At 44.8% G+C, this 22,166-nt stretch overlaps 1 protein-coding gene across 2 annotated transcripts in view; it reads right to left on the bottom strand.

Annotated features, from left to right (window-relative positions):
* Nucleotides 1-517: 517 nt before the first annotated feature.
* jarid2b (jumonji and AT-rich interaction domain containing 2b) overlaps nucleotides 518-22,166 on the bottom strand; it is a 112,322-nt gene continuing 90,673 nt past the window's right edge. Inside the window, exons 6-18 of one of the 2 annotated variants that reach the window (XM_030413138.1) lie at nucleotides 19,582-19,826; nucleotides 12,631-14,086; nucleotides 10,433-11,067; nucleotides 6,888-6,980; nucleotides 6,522-6,640; nucleotides 6,288-6,358; nucleotides 6,069-6,183; nucleotides 5,856-5,961; nucleotides 5,557-5,739; nucleotides 4,664-4,794; nucleotides 3,824-4,010; nucleotides 3,287-3,394; nucleotides 518-3,073 (exon numbers count right to left, since the gene is read on the bottom strand). In XM_030413138.1, the coding sequence (XP_030268998.1) occupies nucleotides 2,843-3,073; nucleotides 3,287-3,394; nucleotides 3,824-4,010; nucleotides 4,664-4,794; nucleotides 5,557-5,739; nucleotides 5,856-5,961; nucleotides 6,069-6,183; nucleotides 6,288-6,358; nucleotides 6,522-6,640; nucleotides 6,888-6,980; nucleotides 10,433-11,067; nucleotides 12,631-14,086; nucleotides 19,582-19,826 (3,680 nt within the window). In that variant the 3' untranslated portion in view covers nucleotides 518-2,842. The remainder of the gene's footprint in view (nucleotides 3,074-3,286; nucleotides 3,395-3,823; nucleotides 4,011-4,663; nucleotides 4,795-5,556; nucleotides 5,740-5,855; nucleotides 5,962-6,068; nucleotides 6,184-6,287; nucleotides 6,359-6,521; nucleotides 6,641-6,887; nucleotides 6,981-10,432; nucleotides 11,068-12,630; nucleotides 14,087-19,581; nucleotides 19,827-22,166) is intronic. The other variant, XM_030413140.1, reaches the window with a different exon arrangement.

Raw genomic sequence — 22,166 nt, 5'->3', positions numbered from 1 at the left:
ATTTTTTTAGAAGGTCTAAATGGCATGACAATAAAGACATTTTAATAGTTTAAAAAGACAGTGCCTCTGTGTTATTCTTGATTGTTACATTACCTTTATAGTAAGGTCTGTGGTCACGCAGATGATCGTGGCTGAATTAGGCAGTGGCCAATTATTTTGATTATTGGTTTCTTACTAAAGTAGTCTACAACAGGGGTCGCCAACATGGTGCCTGGTCACCAGCAGTCTCTCGCAAGGCACCTAGACCAACTCCTCATACATGTTAAATGAATAACGGTGTTTCCCACACATGTACTTTACTTGGGTGGGTGATGGATGATTTGATTCTTTTAAAATGCCTGAAGTGATCGCCAAAATAGTCGCAGATCAGGTCCTATGAGAGGTGAGTGACAAAAGGATTTTGTCATTTGGATAAAAATCAGCTTTTGTCACCAAAAAAACCTCAAACTCCACCAGATAAATCTACATTATGAAGCTGCGACTTAATGCAAGTCCACAAAAAGAGACACAAAGCAGGTTGGAAAGAAGTGACAGTGAATTGTCGGTAAGTTTTTATTAAACCTTAAGTACAAACTGCAAAAGTAAAAAACTGTCAATATAACCAACATGAGACTCTCTTTCCGAGTGGAGGGAAAGGCCGAGATGCGGCACTAATAAATTAAGTCACCAGAGACCCCACCGTGAGCAAGTAGTTTATACTGTAGAAAATGGAAGAAACGAACAAACAAAAGAGAACTGAAAAACAAACAAAAAAAAATCCCATCAGAATAAAATATATTGTAAGGCCATAAAAACTTGACAACCACTTTTTATTATGTTGAAAACACCCGACTTGGTATTTCATTAAATAGTCCTAAAACAGTTCAGTCTTCTGCGAGGGACGACAACCAACAAACTGGATTATAGGATTTTTCCTTGACAGTCACCACTGGCAAGCTCAGTGCAACATGAGTAGCTACTACATTTTTGTTGAATTTTCAGTAATGAAAATGTAAAAACCCATTTTTTTGTGAACATCTCTTTTTTTTCCCTTTTCTTTAAAAAAGTAAAGCTAAACAAACAACTAGGTTGGGGGGGGGGCAGTCGTTGGCTACTCAATATCTTCTTTCTTAGTGATATAAGCAGCACTTAAAATTTTTATACACGTTTACCAGAGCAACCCTGTAAGCGTCTTACTCACACGGATGAAGAAAGGGGAAATGTAAGGCTTTTTCTTCATCAAGCACTCTCCTCTGGAACTCTTTTCTCTCTCCTCTATTCCTTCCTTCCTTTTCTTTCTTCCTTAACCCCAGAAAAAGGCTCAAGTATTTAAAGAAATTTACAGGATTATGTACAAAAAAAGTTGATGTTTTGTTTGTGTTGGACTTTTTCCTCTCTAAAAAAAATCACTCATATCTGGAAAAGGGAAAAAAAATGCAAAAGCCAAAAACAATAAAGAAAAAAAAACTTGGATTTGATATTTCACATTTTACACTCTTTGACTAGTGGCTCTACTTGAGATAACACATCAGATCAACAGAAGTAAAAAACACAAAATAATAATAATAATATAATAATATAATTAATGTTTACTGGTACAGATGAAACAAGAGGACTGGAAGAATGGAATGTTAACACGATTGCACATCTAGAACCAGAAAAGCCTGAAAAGCCTTTCTGCCCTGTGGGATGGGGGGAGCGCGAGCTAGCTGTTAGCTGATAGCAGGCGCCAACCCCCAAGATTTTTAATTTTTTTTGTGTTGTTATACAGTAATTATAACCAACAGCACCAATAAAGTGGATCTCCTCGCTAAGTTTCAGGCACGGTTTTCACTTGCTAGCGAAGGAGGGATCCCTCCATACTACCAGGAAGTGAGGCGAGCAATGACCTTTCACAGGTCGAGCAGCTGTAGCTCTGCCCCCTCTCACATCCACCAACGAACAGAAACATCCACAATGACGGAAAAAAAATACACAGAAGACTTCTTGCCAAAAAAAAAAAAAAACTAGCAAAAAACAAAGCTAAAATTCAAAATAGAATTGTAAAAACATAAGCCAACCAACAATAAACCAACATCGTCTGTCTTTCAAGTTTTTACCTCGCGTCACCACCCCCGCCTTTAAAACAAAAAAAATACAATGCAGGAGCTGCATCAAGATAGAATAAATCATTAAAAAAAAGGACTCCTCTTCCTTAAATCAAGGACAGAGGGAAACTTTGGGTAACTACTTGATGTCATTTTCATTTAAAACAACTGGGGAGAAAAACTAAAGGCCGCCTTTTTTCCATTTGTCCCATGTTCACAGCTGAGTGACGCGTGATGAGAGGGGAATCGGGTTCAGTCTCAGGGGCAAGATGAGGGCAGGAACAAGTGATGCAAGAAGAAGGTAACAAATGTAACCCATTGCAGTTAAGGGAGGACGTGTGGTGGAGGTAAAGGGTAGAACAGGGCCCGTCGAGTCTTTCTTGTGAACGTTACACTTAATGCTTGTAATGTTGTAAAAGGACGACTTTGTGAGGGACGAGGGGGGATTCTAAAATCATCCAGAATAAAAACAAATTCTTCTTTCACACTAGTGCAAAAAAGACATCTTTCTTTTCTTTTTCCTTTTTTTTTTTATAAACAAGCCTGTCATACTAAGGGGGGAGGTGAAGATTTTTTTGGAGGGGGGACTGAGGTCAGGTGAGGGGGATTTCCAAAGCTCAAAAAATCTTAAATATTGGGTGGTGGAGGAGGGATTGATAGTGACCCTGCTCAATGTTTTAAAAAAAAAGCAGCCAAAAAAGAAAAAACGGGAGTTCAGGAGGGTCGGGGCAGGTTGTGGGCACGGCGCACTAGGCGGTCATGTTGCGCCGTCCCACTCAGGACACAGCAGCGGCCTTGGGTATGTGGCTGGAGGACAGGCGTGCCAGGGACACCTCCACGGTGGCACGCTTTCGCGGGCCCCGCTTAGCCGGGGATGCTTTGGGGGGGCTTAAGCCGTGGCAGGGGTCCCCGCCTCCTCTACTGACGACAACTCCTCCAACACCGCCGCTTCCATTCTTTAACATGGCCCGGCCACACACCTGGTTCACCAAACTGTTGATCTGCTCCTGAATGGGAAAAGCATAAAGGTAAAAAACTGACTTTATGTGGTAAGAAATTATTCACACACAGCAGGAATTACATCACATGTACAGTGTTCATGCTGAATTATCCACTTCCTGGAGCAGAGCCCTGTAAACCTAGCCGATGTCTCCCCCGTCTGGACGGAGAGAGAACTGACCCACAGCTGAGAGAAAAAGACAACGGCAGCAGCAGCTCACCTCATCGTATCGGTACATCATCTTAAGACCTCTGCAGGACTTGTGCTTCTCCACATAGCGCAGGGCACACTCCAGACAGAAGACCACGTTGTCGGTCTCCTGAACCACCTGCGCAGACAGAAAGCAGACACCCAAGCTCAGAGATCTCTCCGTAATGAGATCGCGAGAAACCTGATGAATCATTTAAATGTCTTTCACTCTGACTTTATTACGCCACTGGCAAGTTATCGAGATGCATATATTACAGTATTATGCAATTCACTTGGATAACATCATTCTAAAGTTTTATTAAATTTCATCTTGGCTTGGATACTTTTGATCTAGCGAGCCATTAAAAAGCACAAGAGAATGTATATGAAACCATTATAGTTATTGATGATGTCACGACTATACATACTCCTGGCTCCAAACTTTCTTAAAGGACATTATGAGAAGTTTGTTTCTGTGTAAGTTGGAAAATAAAATGAATCCGAACTAGCACTATAGCATCTTGGAGAAAATAATCCATCATTAGGCTCCTGTGCCGCCTGCTCTCACCATGGACAGGTAGCAGAGATGCTGACAGATCTGGCAGCGTCTCTCCGAGGACTCCAGCGCCAGCCATTTCCCACGGGGCTTCTTGCGTCCCTCACCGGGCCCCAGGCTGCCGTCGTGGGTGCCGTAGCGGGCAGAGGAGAGCAAACCTGCCTTGTAAAGTTCCTGCCGTTGGCGCATCTCTATGTTCCTGTTGGACAAGGAGGACGTTTCATAAGTTCGATGTGCTTTTATTGCTTCAGAAAAATATGGAGAGTGGGACATCCTCATGAAAAAGACCAGTATTTGCAGAAAGTGAAGACTTATTAAACACTCTGAAAGGTGCACTCTGTAGTGGAGGGTGGCTTGTTTATATGGAAATATATTGAATAACTACTTCTGAGTTTGTATTATTACCTTTTTAATATTTGTAACTTTCTGGGTTTTAATTTTTCCTGAAACTACATAGCCCTTTTAAGTGACATTTTAATCAGAATTAATCAGAAGAAAGTGGAAATAAATGTTCTATATAATTTTCCCTTATGAATAAAATTGCACATAATTATACCTGTTGTTTGCGTATATGTGTATTATTTTTGTCAACAGGTACCGACACTTCCATTACAATCAGATTTTTAACCCAAAGCTGCACAGCTGTTAACAATGTTGGTATGTGTTAAATTACTTTTTCAAGGGGTTGTTAATCAAAAAGAAAAAAAAGACCATATATTCTTTGACCTTTTTGTCTATTCTGCTGTAGCATCAAAAGTATCACATCATTTTTCATAGCAGATTTGTATAAAATTGTAAATTCTGGCATTGTGACAACCTTGGTGTTAATACCAGTGCGTCGCTGTGTCCTACCTGAGGTCTTTGAGTAGGGTGGAGATGGTGGTGAGGAGAAGGCCGTTGTCCCTCTTAGATTCAGCTGTGGCGATCTGGTACAGTAACTTCTCCATGGAGAAGGGTTTGGCTATACGACGACACTTCAGGTCCTGCACGATAAAAAAAAATCAGTTATTATTCCATTACAATTCTGCTTAAATCATTAATTACTTTCAGTGCATTTGTCGGAAATCTTTTTATGTCTCAAAATCAAAAAGACTGCAGGAGAATACTGTAGAATTATTCCACAACTCTGTGGCTCCGATCAATGTTTCTCGTCCTCATTTTTTTAAAGAAAATGTTGCAGCACAGCGAGTCGTATGAATGTCATATTACCCTTGAGAGCAATTTCTGCTGCGACTATGAATACAATGGCATTGCTGAACGTATACGTTCTTCCATCACCATAATACCCATAATGACAGTAAAGAGCATTTTCCTCTTCACTATTACCGCTATAATGAGGTCCAATGGTCCATAGGCCTGCCCCATGATTCTTGAAAAATATCTAAATACACCCTCTGGAGAGACTTCCAGCTGCAATTACCCCTTGAATTTCAGCACATTGGCTGATGAGAGAATTAAGCTCCAGGTTTTTAGTTAATTTATCCATTTCAGTTTCAATCAAATCCACATAAATCAGAGCTTTAACTGCCAGTGTCCACAGGGGGCCAGTGTTGTGAGGCATTACAAAGCAGCAGAGAAATAAAACACACGTCAGGTAAAATGTGTTATACACAGGCAAATATTTTCCTTTGGATTCAATCTTTCAGATTTATAAAGCTCATACTGCATAATAATTTTTTCACACATGTCATTATTTATTAAGGCGGCCCTTGTACTGATCTTTCCACACAAATGTATATGCTGACCTTTGCGGCCTGGTAACCCAGGTTCATCCAGTGCGGTGTGGCAAAGTGCACCGTCTCTGACACACTGTAGCCACAGCACACTTTAGAGACGAAGGCACCGGGGTAACAGACCACAAACTGGCCGCACCGCTGGACCGTACGGTAAACCTTGATGCCTTCGCGGCACAGCACCTCTGGAGAGATCTGGGGGAACAAGAAAAGAGTAGAGAAAAAGAAAAAGTGTTACATTTGGGATCCTGTGTTTTTCGGTAATGAAGTGGACAAAAAAGGACGATTCTTAGATGGAAGACAACACTGACCATGATGTTCTTCTCCAACATTTCTAGTCCTGGGGTGCCATTGGCCTGAAGCAGTGTATGGACCACCTTGTCGAGCTTAGCCTTCTCCTCAGCAGGGACAGAATACCTGCAGGAGGATTAAACAAAGACAGACATCAGTTGACTGTCCACAGAGAGTAAAAACACGCACACACACGATAAACAAGTGATGATGATGAGCCAGTGCGTACTTACCAAATGCAATCAGCACCAGTGTGTAAGTAATCAATATATGGAAGGCGATTTTGGTCTCGAGACCAGCATGAGGTAGAAAAGACCATGCCAATGTTAAGCCAGGGAATGGTCACCCCTAGGTGGGTTTGAGAGAGAGAGAAACAAGAGCAGAAGTTATCACACGGTAACAAACGATGGAGAGTCTGAACTTGCTCTTGAGCAGCGTTTGCATGTTCTTACCAGGCACAGCACCCAGATGCCTCAGAATGGATCCAGAGTTATTGGGGAGGACAGTGAGATTCCATCCATGTCTGAGCAAGAGAGATAAGGGAATGGTTATTACCAAAGAAAACCAAGACAAATCAAGGACAGGGTTATAGTTTATCCCCAACCTACATAAAACATTCTGAGAGTCAGGCAATATTTCCTATAAGTATTAAAGCGAGTGTGCTGTGGAGTCCGTGAGCTACTTACTTTGAAAATGGCTCTGATTTTCCTGTTGGGAAACCACTGCCATGCGTACTGGTGTCCACCTTCCCACAATGCACCGCAACATGGCTGTCTCTCTGCTCCACGATCCTCCAGTACTCTTGCTGCGAGAAACGAAAAGGCAGGGAAAGCAGATGAGCGGAAGAATGCAACGAAGTGCGGCGCAGCTAACTGCAGCTGCCAGCTGAGCTCCTCCAGAAAACGAAGATCTCATGACTAAGGTTCAGATAAACATTACAACAGTTCTAATATTTCCTCTACAAGTCATCCAAAAAAAACCCCAAAAAAAACACCAAATATCAATGCAATTTACATTCAGTACAAGTGCAATCAAGATGTTAGCATGCTAACCTCAACATCAGCAGCCACTGGTTCCTTGTTAAAGCACATGGTCATGGTGTTCCGGGCTATCCTGAAGAAGTTAGTCAAAGACACCGATTTCCCCTGCAACAAAGAAGTGTTAAACATCATGAGTCACAGCGTGCAAAAGGAGGGGAACAAGCCAAAAAATAAATCCAGATGTCACTTCAGGGCTTGAACAGCTTTTTGCAGAGGAAAGTATTAAACCAAGTATTTCCAGACTGTCCAAGCCTTTATCTCGTCTGCATCATTAGTGTGAAAAATGTGGTTAACAGAATCCCTTAAACCCGCAGCGATCACTGTGCAATATCACTTTGTTAATCTTACCAGCTGTTCATAGTAACTTTAACTGGATGTCAGGATCATTTAATGCATGCCAAGATGACAGCAAACACAAAATTATAACAGATTCATTGTTTAAAATATTAACATGTCTGGTATAGACAGTGTAGAAAGAAGCCACAAGTCATATCTGAGTTAAAGTAAAGATGAAATGTTACTTTGGTAAACCTGAAAGTCACCCATACAAATGGTAGAGTAAAAGTCTTAAAGTACCTGATATGACATGTATTTAAGTAGATTTACTGCCAGAAAATTATTGTAATACTTAAGTATCAATAGCACAATTCAAAGTAAATGAAACATACATTTACATGCATGTCTAATATGTATACTATTGACTTGACAGTGGCTGATTATCGGATCTGATTTATATATAAATATAGTATAAAAAAAGCATCACATTGAAATACCCAGGGACAAGCACCACAAAGTCGGACTTAAGCACAGTTCTAGAGCAAATATACTTAGTCACTCATTTACACCCAGTGATGGAATGTAACTGTGTTGATGAAACACTAGAATATGTTAAAAATTAAACATTTTTCAAGGACAATTACAAAGCATATTGTCAAACTTCTTGACAAACAAAACGGTTGAGATTCAGCACATTGAAAACTTTAAGGATCGCACAAACCCTGTGAATCTAATATATTTGAGGTCGACAACAGAGACACCCGTGCATGTACTTTATGCGCAGAGACAAATGGATCGACTGTACATGTGTCTGTATGCGTCTCCCCTGGACTTGACCCCTACTCTCACGGACACTCCCGCTCCAGAGACGCTTTGAAGGTTGCCATAAATCTTCTCGAGATGTACAGACCCTGTTGAAAGATGACCTTGCGGATTCTTTATCCTCGCAGTGACGGTGGATATTTCTTTTCTCTCCCCCTCTCCTTCCTTTAGGTGTCCAGATGTTTTCAAAAGCGGCTGACCTTTTTACAATTTCTAATATTACAATAGCTGCAGGATTGTAAAATAATGCAGTCAAATAATGCAGTACAGTAGTGACCTGACAAGATGTTCTTCATGCGAGTTAGTCGCGGCACTTATCCAGGCCTTTTCCTGCTGTAATTAGAGTTAATTATACCCTTGACATGCACTTTGTTCCCGTGATAGAAAAAGTGAAATATAACCTCCACTCGGGGCCGCTCGCGATGAAAAATGCATACAGATCTGAGCTGTGGAGAAAAGTGATGGGTCGTATTTGGACAAGCCTGTCCTGTCAGGACGCTGACAGCCATTCAAATGTCACAAGGCTGAATTGTACCTCTATAATTCAGAGGTCTGTGGACTGTACTGGGTCAAAGTCTGTTGACAATATCTCAATTCTTCAGCGCGAGGTTAACCGGAGGGATTTAGTTACCGAAGGAACTGGGACGGGAGGGGGGGGGGGGAATAAATCAAATGGGATCTACATTTGAGACGGGTGCAGTGTGACTAGAGAGAGCGCCAACACAGAACAAACTTATCTAAATTACTGAAATAATTACTGGCACGGCTAAAAACTGTGCACACAAGCTCTTTGCAAATGAATACGCAGCTTTACAGTTTGACACAAAGAATTCTGAGCCTTTCCATTGAGTGACTGTACGTGTTTGGGAGTTGGCAAGAGGACCGGGCTCGATCGAGAGAGAGAGAGATCATCCGTGACAGCACTGGAGATTCGCGGGGAAATAGCTGAGAGCAAGGGCACGAGCTGAAGGAGAGGAGCCGTGGGGCGAGGGCCGGATTAAAAAGGAGCTGAAGGGCGGAGACAGCTGAATAGAAGGCGGGGTTTGAAGGGGGGGGCGGTGGGACAGAGGCAAGGGGAAGGGCTGGTTCAGGGGCTGCCTTCTCTCTGACCTACATTTCAGCCAGCCAGAATCAACACAGCTGCCAGCAGGCTGTGGAGGCTGGAATACATCCACACACACACACACAAACAGGACTACTGACCACCACACACACATGCACGCACACACACACACACAAACACAGCTGCACTGTAATATGAAACAAAACCACAAGACGTTCATGATACAAAAACCTCTGTCCCTGCTATCGCATCCAAAAACATCTTTACAATGCAGCTTCATGACACTTTAACATGTAGTGCTGCCTATAAACAGTGTGCAAACCTTCTGTGTTTGCTTTTATAAACCACAGACTATGAGAGTATACAGGTTACGGTAGTTATGTTAACAGTTAATATGGTGTGCTGTGATGATTTAGAGCACAGCTCAGCTCCTTCTGCAGAAAACTGGCACAGTCACATCGTAATACTGAAACTTTAGTGCTGGTACTATGAAAGTTGTGCAACGCCAGTCTTGATTCAGAAACCAGTTGCTATAGTTGCCATTAACAGTTTGTTAAACTGAAGGTCTGAGACAATCCTGACAACGGATGCCAACAAAATCTAACAAACTGACAGCCGGCTGTTAAATGTCACTTCTTCTAACTTTAAATTTGATATGATACAATGAGATTTGTCATCAATTACGATGTGGATATAATGACTCAGCCGGTAAAGACGTATATTAGGACAAGTAGAACAGTCAGGTTAGTTCCGAAAATGACATCACTTTACTGTAATGCAGCCTTTAAATCCAGGAACAGACAACAGCTATACCCTATCAGTATAATCTAAGATAATATAGTCTCATATCACAATAAAGATATTCTATATGCATATCAAATACCTTATTAGTACCACATACATTCTTAATTTCTAAACAATCAGAAAGATATTCTCTCCTTGTGACTTTTTAAAGAGTGAAATACTGATATCCAGACTACAAAAATATGACTAAACTACACTGAAAACAGAAAATGAGCACAAAGAAGTCATTGGACTTTTCATGTCTCAGGTGAAATCCAGTAACAAGCCTTTTAACTCCTCAGTCAAAGTCCAGTCTCAGTGACTTGATTAAAGTCGAGTCCACATCTCTGAATTAAGGAGATTTGAAGGGCTTCTTTGCCATGAGTCATCTTTTTGCGGACAAAATTAAAACCAAGGGCAGCCGTGATGAGGAGACAGGCCGGCCAATAGGAAAGCAACATCCAAGCTACTGCTAGTGCAAAGACTGTAAATTCTGACGAACAACTGGCCCTGAAACAGCAGTCAGCAAGGGTTAGAAACAGCACTCAGTGACCTCACATCATAAAACCTCTTGTAAAAGGAAAACAATAACGAAAAGAGAAGATACACTTACGTGCGTCTTGTCTGTATGCTTCAAATTTGTGGCATAAACAGGTAATGTCTTCTCCATCCTCACCTTGTTAATACATTTGTGCTGGTCAATGAGAACGCCACTGTCCTCTTCTTGCTGCTGCTGTGGCGGCTGCGGCTGCTGCTGATGCTCCTCCCCATGCTGCCTGTCCTCTTTGCCTTGTTTTTCCTGAGCGAAGAGCCGGCGCCGGCCCGCTTTGACCTGAGCCTCCAGCTCCTTCAGACGGTGATACACTCCATTGGTGCGGTGGTTCCCTGTCGCCCCTCCCACTACCCCACCTACTAGCCCATTCTTGGGCTCATAGCGTGGCAGTACCAGCGCGCTAGGTGCTGAGGAGTCCGAGAGGCCCTCCAGAGGGCCCCGGCGCGACTCCAGGTTCTTTTTCTCCTGCAGCACACCGTCCTGCAGTCGGAGGCGCTCCTCGGCACTGAGCGAGTCATAGGAGAGGATGTACTGGAGGTAAGCCTCCTGCAGCTTGGCCAGCCGGTCCTGCGCTGACTTGGGGATGCGCAGAAGATCAGCCAGCTTGGTCCACTTCTTCAGGTCCATCACCTGCTGCATGCCGCCCATGTCATTGATGAGCTGGAAAAAACGTGACAGGTCCACTTCACAGCCACCTGGAGCAGAAGGACACGGAGAAGGTTCATTTGGGAAAAAGATGAGGACTGAGCTTTGCATTGTTAAAGGGGCACTGTGAAGTTTTAGAGAATAAATTTAAACTCAGAATTTTAATGCAAACTATGAAATATTATAATCATATTAGAATATTATCAATATTTTCCACAATTGAATAAACAAACAGAAGAAAATAAGGCCCTCAGACCAGTGTTTGAAACTGGAAATGTGGCAGGGTCCGCCAAATACAAACAAAGTAAACCAGTATGAGTTTTTTTAATTAGTTTGTTTAGGCATAAAAAGATAATTCAATTAAGATATTCATCTTCAGATTTAAATTTCCTCCCCAAAATGTACATAGCGCACCTTTAAATATAACATTTGTGACAGTTCCTATAGGACACCATGTGTCTCTTAGGCTAATTATAAAAGCACTCAAAAGTGAGAAAACTCTCATCTTCAATTTGAAATTTGGACCACCCATGTATACATAGAGAAGTTTCCCATTTTCACTTGTCTAAACTCAGGTTTTGACAAAATGACACAGAAATCAAATCAGGACTATGGCCATCTTGGAGCATCTGCTCTTTTGGCAAAACATGCCATTTCATCCAGGCCAGTTCACTTTATTTGAAACGGCCAATTGAGCCATCACCTTTCAAAATGATCTGAACATCACTGTGCCAAACAGACACAAATTGTACTAATGTAGATCTGATCTGCTGGGCACAGTAAAGGAAGTCATTTGGAACAAGGCGATCCTGGCCAGAGACTCGCTGCTCTGGCTCAGCGGCTGCCAGGTCTCTCTGGCCAACAGTTGCATACCAACTGTACTCACACTGGGCTCATCTTAACACAGCTGTATACAACGGCAGCAAACACGGCACGAACCAATGCAAAGCTAGTAAAATTAACAATCACTTATTGTTGTCCATGGAGTACATACATACCGTACCAGAAAACTCAAGCATATGGTTTCTGTCTACCATGGGCTGTTTAAAGGCTCATAAAATGCTGATGTCATTGGGAGAAATGGAAGGTGATAGGACAATCTGGGGGGAAATATTGTTTTGGTGCCCCGTCAGGCCCTCCGCCAACTTGTTTCACATTGTTACCGTCATCTATAAATGGGAAAATAACACCAGGCGGGGATGCAAGTGAAGCTTTCAGAGCTCTACTGATACTGAAACAGGAATATTTGTGATGCTTGCTCATAGCTGCTTTTGTAACTCATGCTGTGACACTGTTTTATAACCTGCAGGATGCCAACAAGGTAGGCAGCACTTTTTTGTACATTATCATCCTTTGATGCACCCGTATATAGTTGTCACTTTGGTGTCTTCACATTGAAGAAAAGCTGTGAGGGGGAAAACCACAGTTGTGAGAGAAGGCCTCCGTTTGGAGGGTTGTCTGGGTTTAATTCACTCCAAAATCAATAGTTCTGGTCCACTGTCTGCAGGAAGAAACCTGTGGCTTACTGCTGAGCTAATTCGATCAATTCAGGAAGCTGTTTTCTTTGTGTTCTCTCACATGCACACGTGTGTTTGTCTGTTTGGCTCACTTACCAATGACAGGTGGCTCGTCCATGGTAATGCCCTGAGATTTGAGGTGCTTGCGGATGCAGGCCAGCCGCTGCACGTTGGGGCCCCAGCGCCGGCCCAGCATGTGGACCCTCTGCACCTGTGTAACAAAACGCATCTCCTCGCTCAGCTTGCACTCTGGCCGCCAGTCTGGGGGCGGCACCACGCGACACATGCCAGCCGCCTCGGCCTGTTCCCTCACCGCATCCAGGTACACCAGGGGGTCCAGGAACTCCCGCGGCACTGGCCGGAAGACGGGGGCTTCGCCCAGCGCTGCCCAGCCCTCTGGCCTGCTCCGCTGGCGCTCCCACTCCTTCTCCTGCTCACGCTCCTTCTGGCGCGTCAACTCTTTCTCGCGCTCCCAGTCCTTGTCACGGTCAGCAGGCCGCGGCGCTGCTGGTTTGAGCTGTCCCGGGTTGTTGGCCGAAGTGAGCGGAGAAGAGGTGGTGGAGGAGGACACAGAGGTTTGTTGGGGGTCTGAGGTAGTGCTGGCACGACTGGGGTTCTGTGGGTGATTCTGGCCCGATGAAGGGGAGGAAGAGGAGGAGCTCCGACTGTGAGACCTGCTCTGCTGCTGCTGTGCTTGTCGAATCAACATCAGCTTGCCAGCCGATGCCCGCTTGGGTCGCTGGTTCACCGGCTCCGCACTGGCTGCTGGTGTAGAGGGAGTCTGTTGTGGAGGAGGAGTGGGAGGTGGATGTGGCGTAGCAGGTGCAGTTTGTTTAGGAGAGGGGGGTGTTTCTGATTCATGTCCATTAGAAAGTGGAGTGGTAGGGGTGGTGGTTTGTGTGGCAGCTTTCTCTTGATTGGCCACCTTCTTGCTGCGTGTCTCCAGAGGCGCCGGTTGAAGCTTGGCCTTCTTGGCCTCGTTGCCAGTGGTTTTGGCTTTCTGTTCAACAATCCCTGTCCCCACGGAATTGAGCACCACCTCCAGACGCCGCTTGGAGTTACGCAGTCCCTCTCGACCTGGGCACTCCCCCTGGCCCTGCTGGCGCTGCCACTGTCTCTGTCCGTCCTCCTTGGCCAGGGTGTTGTGCCGCTGCCCGTTTAGCCTGCCGTTGAGGCGGGCGCCGGCAGCAACATTGTGCAGCCCATTGGATAGTAGCACCTGTTTGCGGGTTTTTGCATTGCTGTGGTGGGCTGGTGCCGCTGCTTTTCCTGAGTTGGCCAGCCCATTGCTGGCTGCTGGCTGGCTGTGCTGATTGTGATTGTTCGCTGACGATGTTGCCGAGGCGGCGCTGTTGTGTTTGTTGCTGCTGCTGAGTTTGGTTTTCTTGCCCAGTTCTTTCTGTTTGGCTTTGGTGTAGGTGACGTGGCCCTTGGACACGGTGGCTGTGTACTTCTTCACAGTTTTGGACGGCAGTCGGAAGTCGCGGCTCTTTTTGGCACCACCAACAGCTTGTGCCGAGCCTGCTCGCGTCAGCCCGTTCACTTTAGAGACCTGGGATCAACACAAAAAGGTGGAGAGGGATTGTACACATGAGATGAGAAGGATTAACAATCTATATAGACAAATGCTGATGATCAATTATATATACACAGAAGATAAAAGGGAAATATCTTAGGAAAGCTTTGATGGAAGGGAAGGGGTTTTAATATGCTGATAACACTTCTGTTGATCAGATGTCTCAACACATAAATCCCAAGGTTAAAAATACATTCCATCAAAGATAGCAAAAGCTTCCCAAAATTCACCCACACGCAGATACAATTCTATAATCAGAAAGTACAAGAAGACACAAGCAGGGGTGTGGGCGCACCCACACTCCACATTGAAGAGGACGAAACATTCAGATGCTCGCGCTGCAGTAAACATTTGGCCGGCCAGACCAGAGCCATTTGTGGAAACCTACGCTATTCATTAGAGAACCAATCAGCTGCCTTGATTACTATACTTCCAAATGCAGTTCACTTTTGTAAACTGCAGCTCAGACTGCTGTCAACACAAAGGCCGAGGTTTAGAAAAGGATATGTGCAAACCAAAACCAAAAACCACTACATCCCGAGATAAACAACAGCTCATGACGGGTAGGGAAAAAAAAAGCGACTGGGACATGAGAGAGCTCCATGGTTTCTGCTAGCAGATGGCTGGACAGTATGAGGTAGGAGGTGGGGTCAGTGGGATGGAATAAAAACCCATCCGGGCACATAATAAAAGCCTTTTATTTGTCATGGGTTTGCTAAAACGCTATAATTCTATTTTTGTGCTATGAAAAAAGGTCCCATGTGTGTTTTGTGTGCGTGTGTGAGTGCGTGTGAGAAAGAGACAGAGGGAGAGGGAAAGAGAGAGAGAGACATGAGTGAGTGTTTATGAAGTCTTTGAGGCTCCCAGCTGTAGATCAGAGGTTTGGTACATTGGTGTCTGGCTCAGTGTCTGCAGCTGAGGGAAGAAACATGGTCACCCTCTGCCTCAGTGCAGAGAGCCTTACAGCATGTTAAACTCCACTGTGTGACATTAAATTGTGTAGGGGACTCTGACTTCAGTCTTCACATTCTGCTTATATTCTCCCGTATGCGTTTCTAAGAATATCCACTTTCTTCCCGTCCTCTCCCTCCTCGTCTCCATATTGTTTTCATGGCCCACATTTCAGTTGCTGCCGTGTGTTTCTCGTGTGTGTGTGTGTGTGTGTGTGTCTGTGTGTGTTAGAAAGAGACAGCCCAACAGTATTAAGAGCTCTTTGTAGCTAAAGAACATTTGGTAGATAATATCTAAATAGGTTGAGCAGGAGGTCTGATTTCTCAGAGAGCAAATCTACACGATATCTAAACGAAATATCTAAACGATGTGTGCAAAAAAGACATCTTTTCCTGTTGTTTCTGTCTGGATGTATTTTAATGCAGCCTTTAAACTAAAAATGAAAAATAGCCTTTGGACCAAATCTGTCATGACTGTCCTCAAGCAGTTGTAGCCTGAACTTCTTACTTTTACTTGAGTAAAGAAGTTGAGTCATTACCTCTATTTATTCGAGATTCTTGTTTTACATAAGTACCTGTACTTGTACTTGAGTAAAGAATGTGTGCACATTTGCTTTACATCTGCATGTCTTTTGATAATTGGAGCTGCACCTTCTTACATTATTTAAACTTTACTTGCAAATATGCCATCATGAAGCTATAATCGTTATTAGAAAACATTCAAAAATGTGCATCTGTAATCATGTTTTGTTACAGTATGCGTTTGTCTTCCTATCCGGACCAGCTGGAGGTGAACTGCAGAAGAAAGGAAGCAGGGGGGACGGGAGAGATGGAGTTATCAATCACAGTCTGGGCGCCACAGGAGGGAGGTGACAGCCGGCCCATTGACAGGTTTGCCTTTGAAGGGCTCTCGTGTCACACTTGTGTATGTGTGTGTGTGTGTGTGTGTGTGTGTGTGTGCCTGTGCACATGTATTGTATTTGTCTCAGGTGGCGGGGGGGGGCCCAGCACAAAGACCAGGCCATTAAAAGATAAGGGGGGACTGAAACCTAACCCCGCCTCCGTCAATCATGTCCCCCAAAACACACACACACATACACACACGGTGACAAGGAGAGAGGGAGGACAGAAGGAGTTGAGAAGGAGTGAAGAGATAATGAAAAAGCTACACACTATCATTATCATTGTATATGTTACATAAGAATTTAAAGGAGGTCAGTTTGGTCAGTAATGTCAGTCATGAAAATGAATAGTTTGTTTACTTGGTTTGTTTAGACATAAAAAAAAACAGCAAAGATTGGCTTCTGATTAAAATGCCTTCCCCAAAACTACATAGTGCACCTTTTAATTATCCATCTGATAGCTAATCTCTCAAAGTTCAAGCTGCTGTATTTCATTTCTATCAGTCAAATCAAAACAAAGTGACAGTTTTAGTGTCACACCGATGCTGAAATAGGAACTAAAATGCTAAAGCAGCAGTTGCTCCGAGTGCTGCTATATTTGTCCTGCCACAGTCTGCTGACAAAGCGTTGGATCTGAGAGACACGCTGTCATGACCGTTTCCTGCCACAGGAGGGCTCAGCGCGCCGGCTCCCTACGGCGAGGTGGGGGGGGGGGGGCGCTTGGCAAGTCTCCCTCACTTTTCTCTCTTTAATTATTTGGTCTGGTGGAAAAAAGGAGGATAGTAAGAGAGTGACGCTGAGAGGAGTGAGAGAATATGCGCGGCAGAGAAAAGACACGGCTGGGGATGAGAAAAAAAACAGAAAGAAATATGTGAAAGGATATGGAAATTCACTCCTGCTAACAGCCACTGGCAGAGAGAATTCAGACAGAAATGAGAAGGACGACGAACAGAACAAGAAAGGAGCTGAAGCCAAAGGGAAAAAATAGAACACACACAGAAACACACACACAGACACACACAGGCGGCAGTTCTGGAGTGGATCTTGGTCGCATGTGAGCGGTGAAGGGGAGGGGAAGCGGGAGGGAGAGGGAGGTGGGTCTAAGATGACATCATGTGTTGCTATAGCCCAGCTGAGGCCTGGCAGGAAGATTTTTTAACAGGCAACATCTGCAGGAGCCGTCCCTGAGAAGAAGAGGAGGGGGAGAGACAGAGTGATGGAGAGAAGGCCAGCCAGAGGAGAGAAGAAGACAGGAGAAAGTTTAACCCTTGCAAAGCCCTGCTGACTGACAAAAGAACGGAGATGTGGAAGAGGTTCGGTCCGTCACACACATTCACACACATCAGGGGACGACGAGAGCTGGGACTGATCAGCTTTGTATTTTTTTGTGCTTTGTCTGAAGTCAGGAAATCCTTCTAGTTTTTGCGATCTTTCCAACACAAATCTCCTCAACATGACGGACCAAAAACCATGAGAATAAAAATCCACATAAAATGTAACCACTATAAATCTGGGTGCATAATGAATGCGTGACACAGCTTGATAGCGTGTGACACACATCCATCTCGTGTGGCGCGATGACAATCAACGGGTTAAATCCCACACTGAACTATAAATCAATTCCTATGCCGGAGTCATTTACGGCGTGACTGGCAGAACACCTTGACGGCGAGACATAAATCCGGCTTAAGCCTTCTTTCCCCTCTGCTGTCTTATTAGGGCGCGGTGCGATGCGGCCCTGGGCAGGTTGACTTTTAAGCAGCTCGAGAAAGGTCACCGCAGCATGGCACTAATAACACACACAATGCAAAAAAAGATAAATAAATATATAACTTTAATGACAGTAACGGGGAGAGATCTGCAAGCTGAAAAACATGATGAGATATTGAAAGAGCGCTTAATTCGGCTTGTTTGTCATCTTCTGTAATCTTTTAACACATTGTAGTATTATGAGGGAGGTTAATTGAGGATGGCGGAGGACAAGCAGCCCAACAAGAAAGTGCCGAGTCCTTTTCAAATGATGCCGAGTCGGCTAAATGGTTTGGCCCTGCACGCCCCACCTGCGCTTGCCGCTGCGTGCAGCTGCTGGGCCTGCTGACATCCCCACTTTTGTTATCTAATTAAAACGGATAGAATCGTATTGTTTTATAAAAAAGGGTCCTGTTCCGGCGTGCGTATTTTGTTGATACAAGCCGCTATTAAATTTGGGAGAAGTGAATCGCGGTGAATTGAATTATGATAATGTCTTCACCCTCCGGTTTTACACACACAACCCCCTCGTTCGTTTTACGGCTACATAATCACTTAACCTTTTATATGGCTTAGCCTGTATTTTCACAGTTGGTCGTGGGTATAAGTGTGTGTGCGTGTGTGCGCGCACGCACGCACGCACGCACGCACGCACGCACAGGTCTTAAACACACGCGGTTGACACACATACTGTTCATGCTAATTGAAGGGAGAGCGAGGAAAGGAAAGGAGAAAAAAAAAAAAAAAAAAAGCACTAATCCTTCCAAATGATTGGAGCCATGTTGTCAAGGGCAAGATCCGTCTGTTTGACACTGGAGCGGAGAGAGGAAGAGAGAGGGAGAGAGTGGAGCGTGAAGAGAAAATGAGTGACGGAGACAGAGAGAAGAGGTGATATAACGAGAGAAAGGTAGAGCGAGAGTGCAGGAGGAGAAACAAAATACACACCATGAGAGGAGTCAAAGGAATCGTGCAGGGGTGCCAGCAGTGATTTGAAAAGAAAGGGAGAAAGAGAGTATGGAAGAGGCGCAGAACAAAAGACGAGTGAGTAAGTGAGGCTGAAGTTTGTCTTGGCAGGCAGTCGCTCTCATTGAGATTCATTGTTAGTTTTACTGGACAACTCCAGCCACTTTAAAAACCTGAAGCATATGTCGGAGTCTGCAAATGGCAACAACAAGGAAAAACAACAACACTGGATAAAGGGCCTGCATTCAACAGGAAGGGAAAGGGCGGGGGGGAGGAAGTGGAAAAGGAAGTGAAGGCAGCCTCAGCGGACGATCCCTTCCGACCGGCTGATGTGATCACAAGTATGACAGATTTCTGACCGAATCTCCTTTTCTTCTTCTTTCACTTTGTTGGGTTCCTTGAAACCTGCTTAGCGCCACAGAGAGGCAGGCAGGCAGGCAGGCAGGCAGGCTTTCACAGCCCCCAGCCAGCGCTGCTAAATATAGCCGCAGTCACGGCAGGCCAAAACACAATCATTACTCTCCCAGACACAATGGATGGAGCAGGGGAGAGGAGTTAAAAGGCGAGGAGATGAGAAGATAGGAGCTTGCGACAAGAGTAACAGGACGAGCATGGAGAAGGAGAGAACCGGCAATGAAAAAGCAACTATAGGAGGGAGACGAGAAAGGCGCAGGAGGAGTTTGGAGAGGAAGATAAAAAAGAGGATTTGACAGATGGCTAAATGAAAATGTAAGGGGCATTACAGCCAAACAAGCATGCAGAGTATTTCCACATTATCTCCAGTTGTAACACAGCTGACGTGAACCGTCCGCCTGCCACAGAAGTGTCCCTACAGGAGAAAACTTCCACAATGTCCTTCCTCGTTCCCTTCTGTGTCATCGTATTCACACTCTTGGCCGTACGGTACCTGTTTGCGTAGCTCCTCAGCAGCTCTCCTCGGCGGCAGTCCGTTGGCAGAGCCTCGCGCATTGGCCAGGGCCTGCTGCTCCCTGGCGTGCTCCCGCGCCTCCGCCCGCTCACTGCGCTCCCTCAGGAGGGGCGGCGGTGGAGGCGGCGGAGGTGGCAGTGGCGGGGCGGGCGCGTCCCTGCCATGAGTTCCCGCTTTAGGCCTCGGACTCTCCCTGGTCCCTGCCTTACCGTGGCTGTTGAACACTGGAGAGGAGAAACAAGAGGAAGACTTCTTAAAAGGACATATTATGCTTGTTTGTTTTTTAAACCTTTCCTTCAGTGTGGATAGGTTCTTGTGCACATACTAAAAGAAGCTCCACTCTCCTACAGGAAACACTGCTCCTTAAACGCCTAGTCAGAAGTTCCACGTTTAATTCCGTGACATCACACCACGTCACAGGAGTCACACATTCGCATTAATTTATGCTTGGCGGTTAATTTGGCCGGTAAGAACTAAATACAGCTGCTCGGTTTTTGTGTGTTGCTGACTCAGGCGTGTGTGGATTGACCAATCGTATTTGGTTGATCATTTCAGTTACATTCTTAAAGGTGCAATGTGTAAGACATTTGGTTTAAAACATTTAAGTAGCGATACTGTTCTGTCACTTGACCAGTGATGATTCCTACTGGTGATTAGTGATCATCTTAGCTGTTTTTTTACCTATATATCTTTTCCCAGGACAGGATCTACAGTAAAGCTTTGCATGACCCGTTCTTCAGATTAAGGTGTATGTACACATTGCAAGTTATGCAACCTCACATAAAATCCTAATGTGCACAACAAGTTGAAAGTAGATAAATAAAACAACAAATTAAGCTACACTAAAGAAAACAAGACACTGTGAAGAGACCCTATAAGGTTGCAGGGTATAAATACCCTTAAAAGGACATACAGTATACTTTGCTTTTTCAGGCTACCGTCTACCTATGCCAACTCCAATATGTGGACACAAGTCTCCCCTCTCCCGTAGCGCAGAATGGCTCATAAAACCCCTGGCACCAAACCACAACGACCAAGTGGAAAAGCCGCACAAACATTGGAGTGACAGGCTTTTGGCTGACTTATAGGCCTCAATCAGTAAAATATGCATGATTTAAGGCGTGTATGAAAACGTCTTTATGCTACACGTCAATGAACCTGTTCAAAATGGACGTGGACTACATCGGCCCCCGGGGGATGATGCTAAACGAGTCGAACGGGAGCGAGGCAATTAACATACACATTCAATAGCTCTCTCTTCAGCCTTTATGAGGCTCAATTTAAAGTTTCATGGCGTCTTAATATCAACAGGCAGCAGGCTATGTGGAAAGAATGACAGCAGGCCAAAGCGCACACAGAGCACTCATAGTACGCATGCAACGTGCTGAATATACGGTGTAGGCTGGCGTTGGACAACATGTGTGTACATTTTGGAGCATCAGCACGTGATTCTGTCAGGAAAAGTGTGTCGGCGGGTCTCTAGAGCTCCTAGCTCAATGAAAAATAAAGAGAAATCCTGACATTTTGAGAAGTGAGCTAAGCAAGAAACCGGGCCCAATAAAAGCTGTATAATTTAGCTATGTCAACATGGCACACGGCCGAGCAAGAGGGAGAAGCCGAGCAGCCGAGGGCTGATGAATGGCCTACAATGTCGGGCCTTTCCTGTCTCTTCTTACCTCCCAGAATAAAATGTTTCTCTCTCTTTTGCTGATTCTGTTTCTCCTTTTTCCTCAGCTGCCCCTCCTCCTCCTCCCTGAGAGCCCGTATAACTATGCTCCTGCTGGAGAGAGGCCCACGCTGCATATTAAAGTGTCACGTTTGACACCCATCTTAATACCGCAAAATGCAGCAAGGTGTGTGTCTCTGTGTGCCTATGCTTGAGCATAAACACTGTGTCAACAGTGGAGCAATGACCCAGTCTTGACTGTGTGCACACCTATGTGTAAACGCTGCGCTGTCCTTAACCCCCTCATCTCTATTGTCCTCTACAAAATATATCTGCCTATTTCCCTCTTATCTATTTATTTAACATATCGCAGCGAAGGCGCCAAGCTGCTTTGCAAACAGTGCTGGTGTATGAGATAAGAAAGGAGACCAAGCTGTCCGAGTGCACATAACAAGCCTGGATCCGTTTAAACAGGTTTCAGGATCCTGCTGTTCCTTATACAGTCAGTGCATATGTACAGTTTGTGTTCCAAATTGATGGAGATGTTCCTGAAACAATGAGAGAAAAACTATATGTGGAGGTTGACACCGTCGGTGAACTCTACGAAGACGGTGCACAGTTCTCCGCGAGTTCAGCCCAAGCAAATCTATGGACCGCTCTCCCTGGTTCTCTCTTAATCCCACCAGTCTCCCTCTCCTGTCTCTCTCCTCCTCCACATTCCACTCGAGAGGATGACAGAGGAAAGAGCTGAGCAAAGCGCTCACCTTTTGAACTTTTCTGGCGGCAATCCTACAGACTGAGGAGGGAGCGAGGGAGGGAGGGAGAGAGAGAGTCAGAGAGGGCCAAAGGGAGGAACTGTGAAATCCAGCCCATGTTTCATGGGGAAACGCCTGGCCGG

The sequence above is a fragment of the Sparus aurata genome, chromosome 3, assembly GCF_900880675.1.
Source record: "Sparus aurata chromosome 3, fSpaAur1.1, whole genome shotgun sequence".
Classification (NCBI taxonomy): Eukaryota; Metazoa; Chordata; class Actinopteri; order Spariformes; family Sparidae; genus Sparus; species Sparus aurata.
This window is presented reverse-complemented; position numbering and strand designations above follow the sequence as displayed.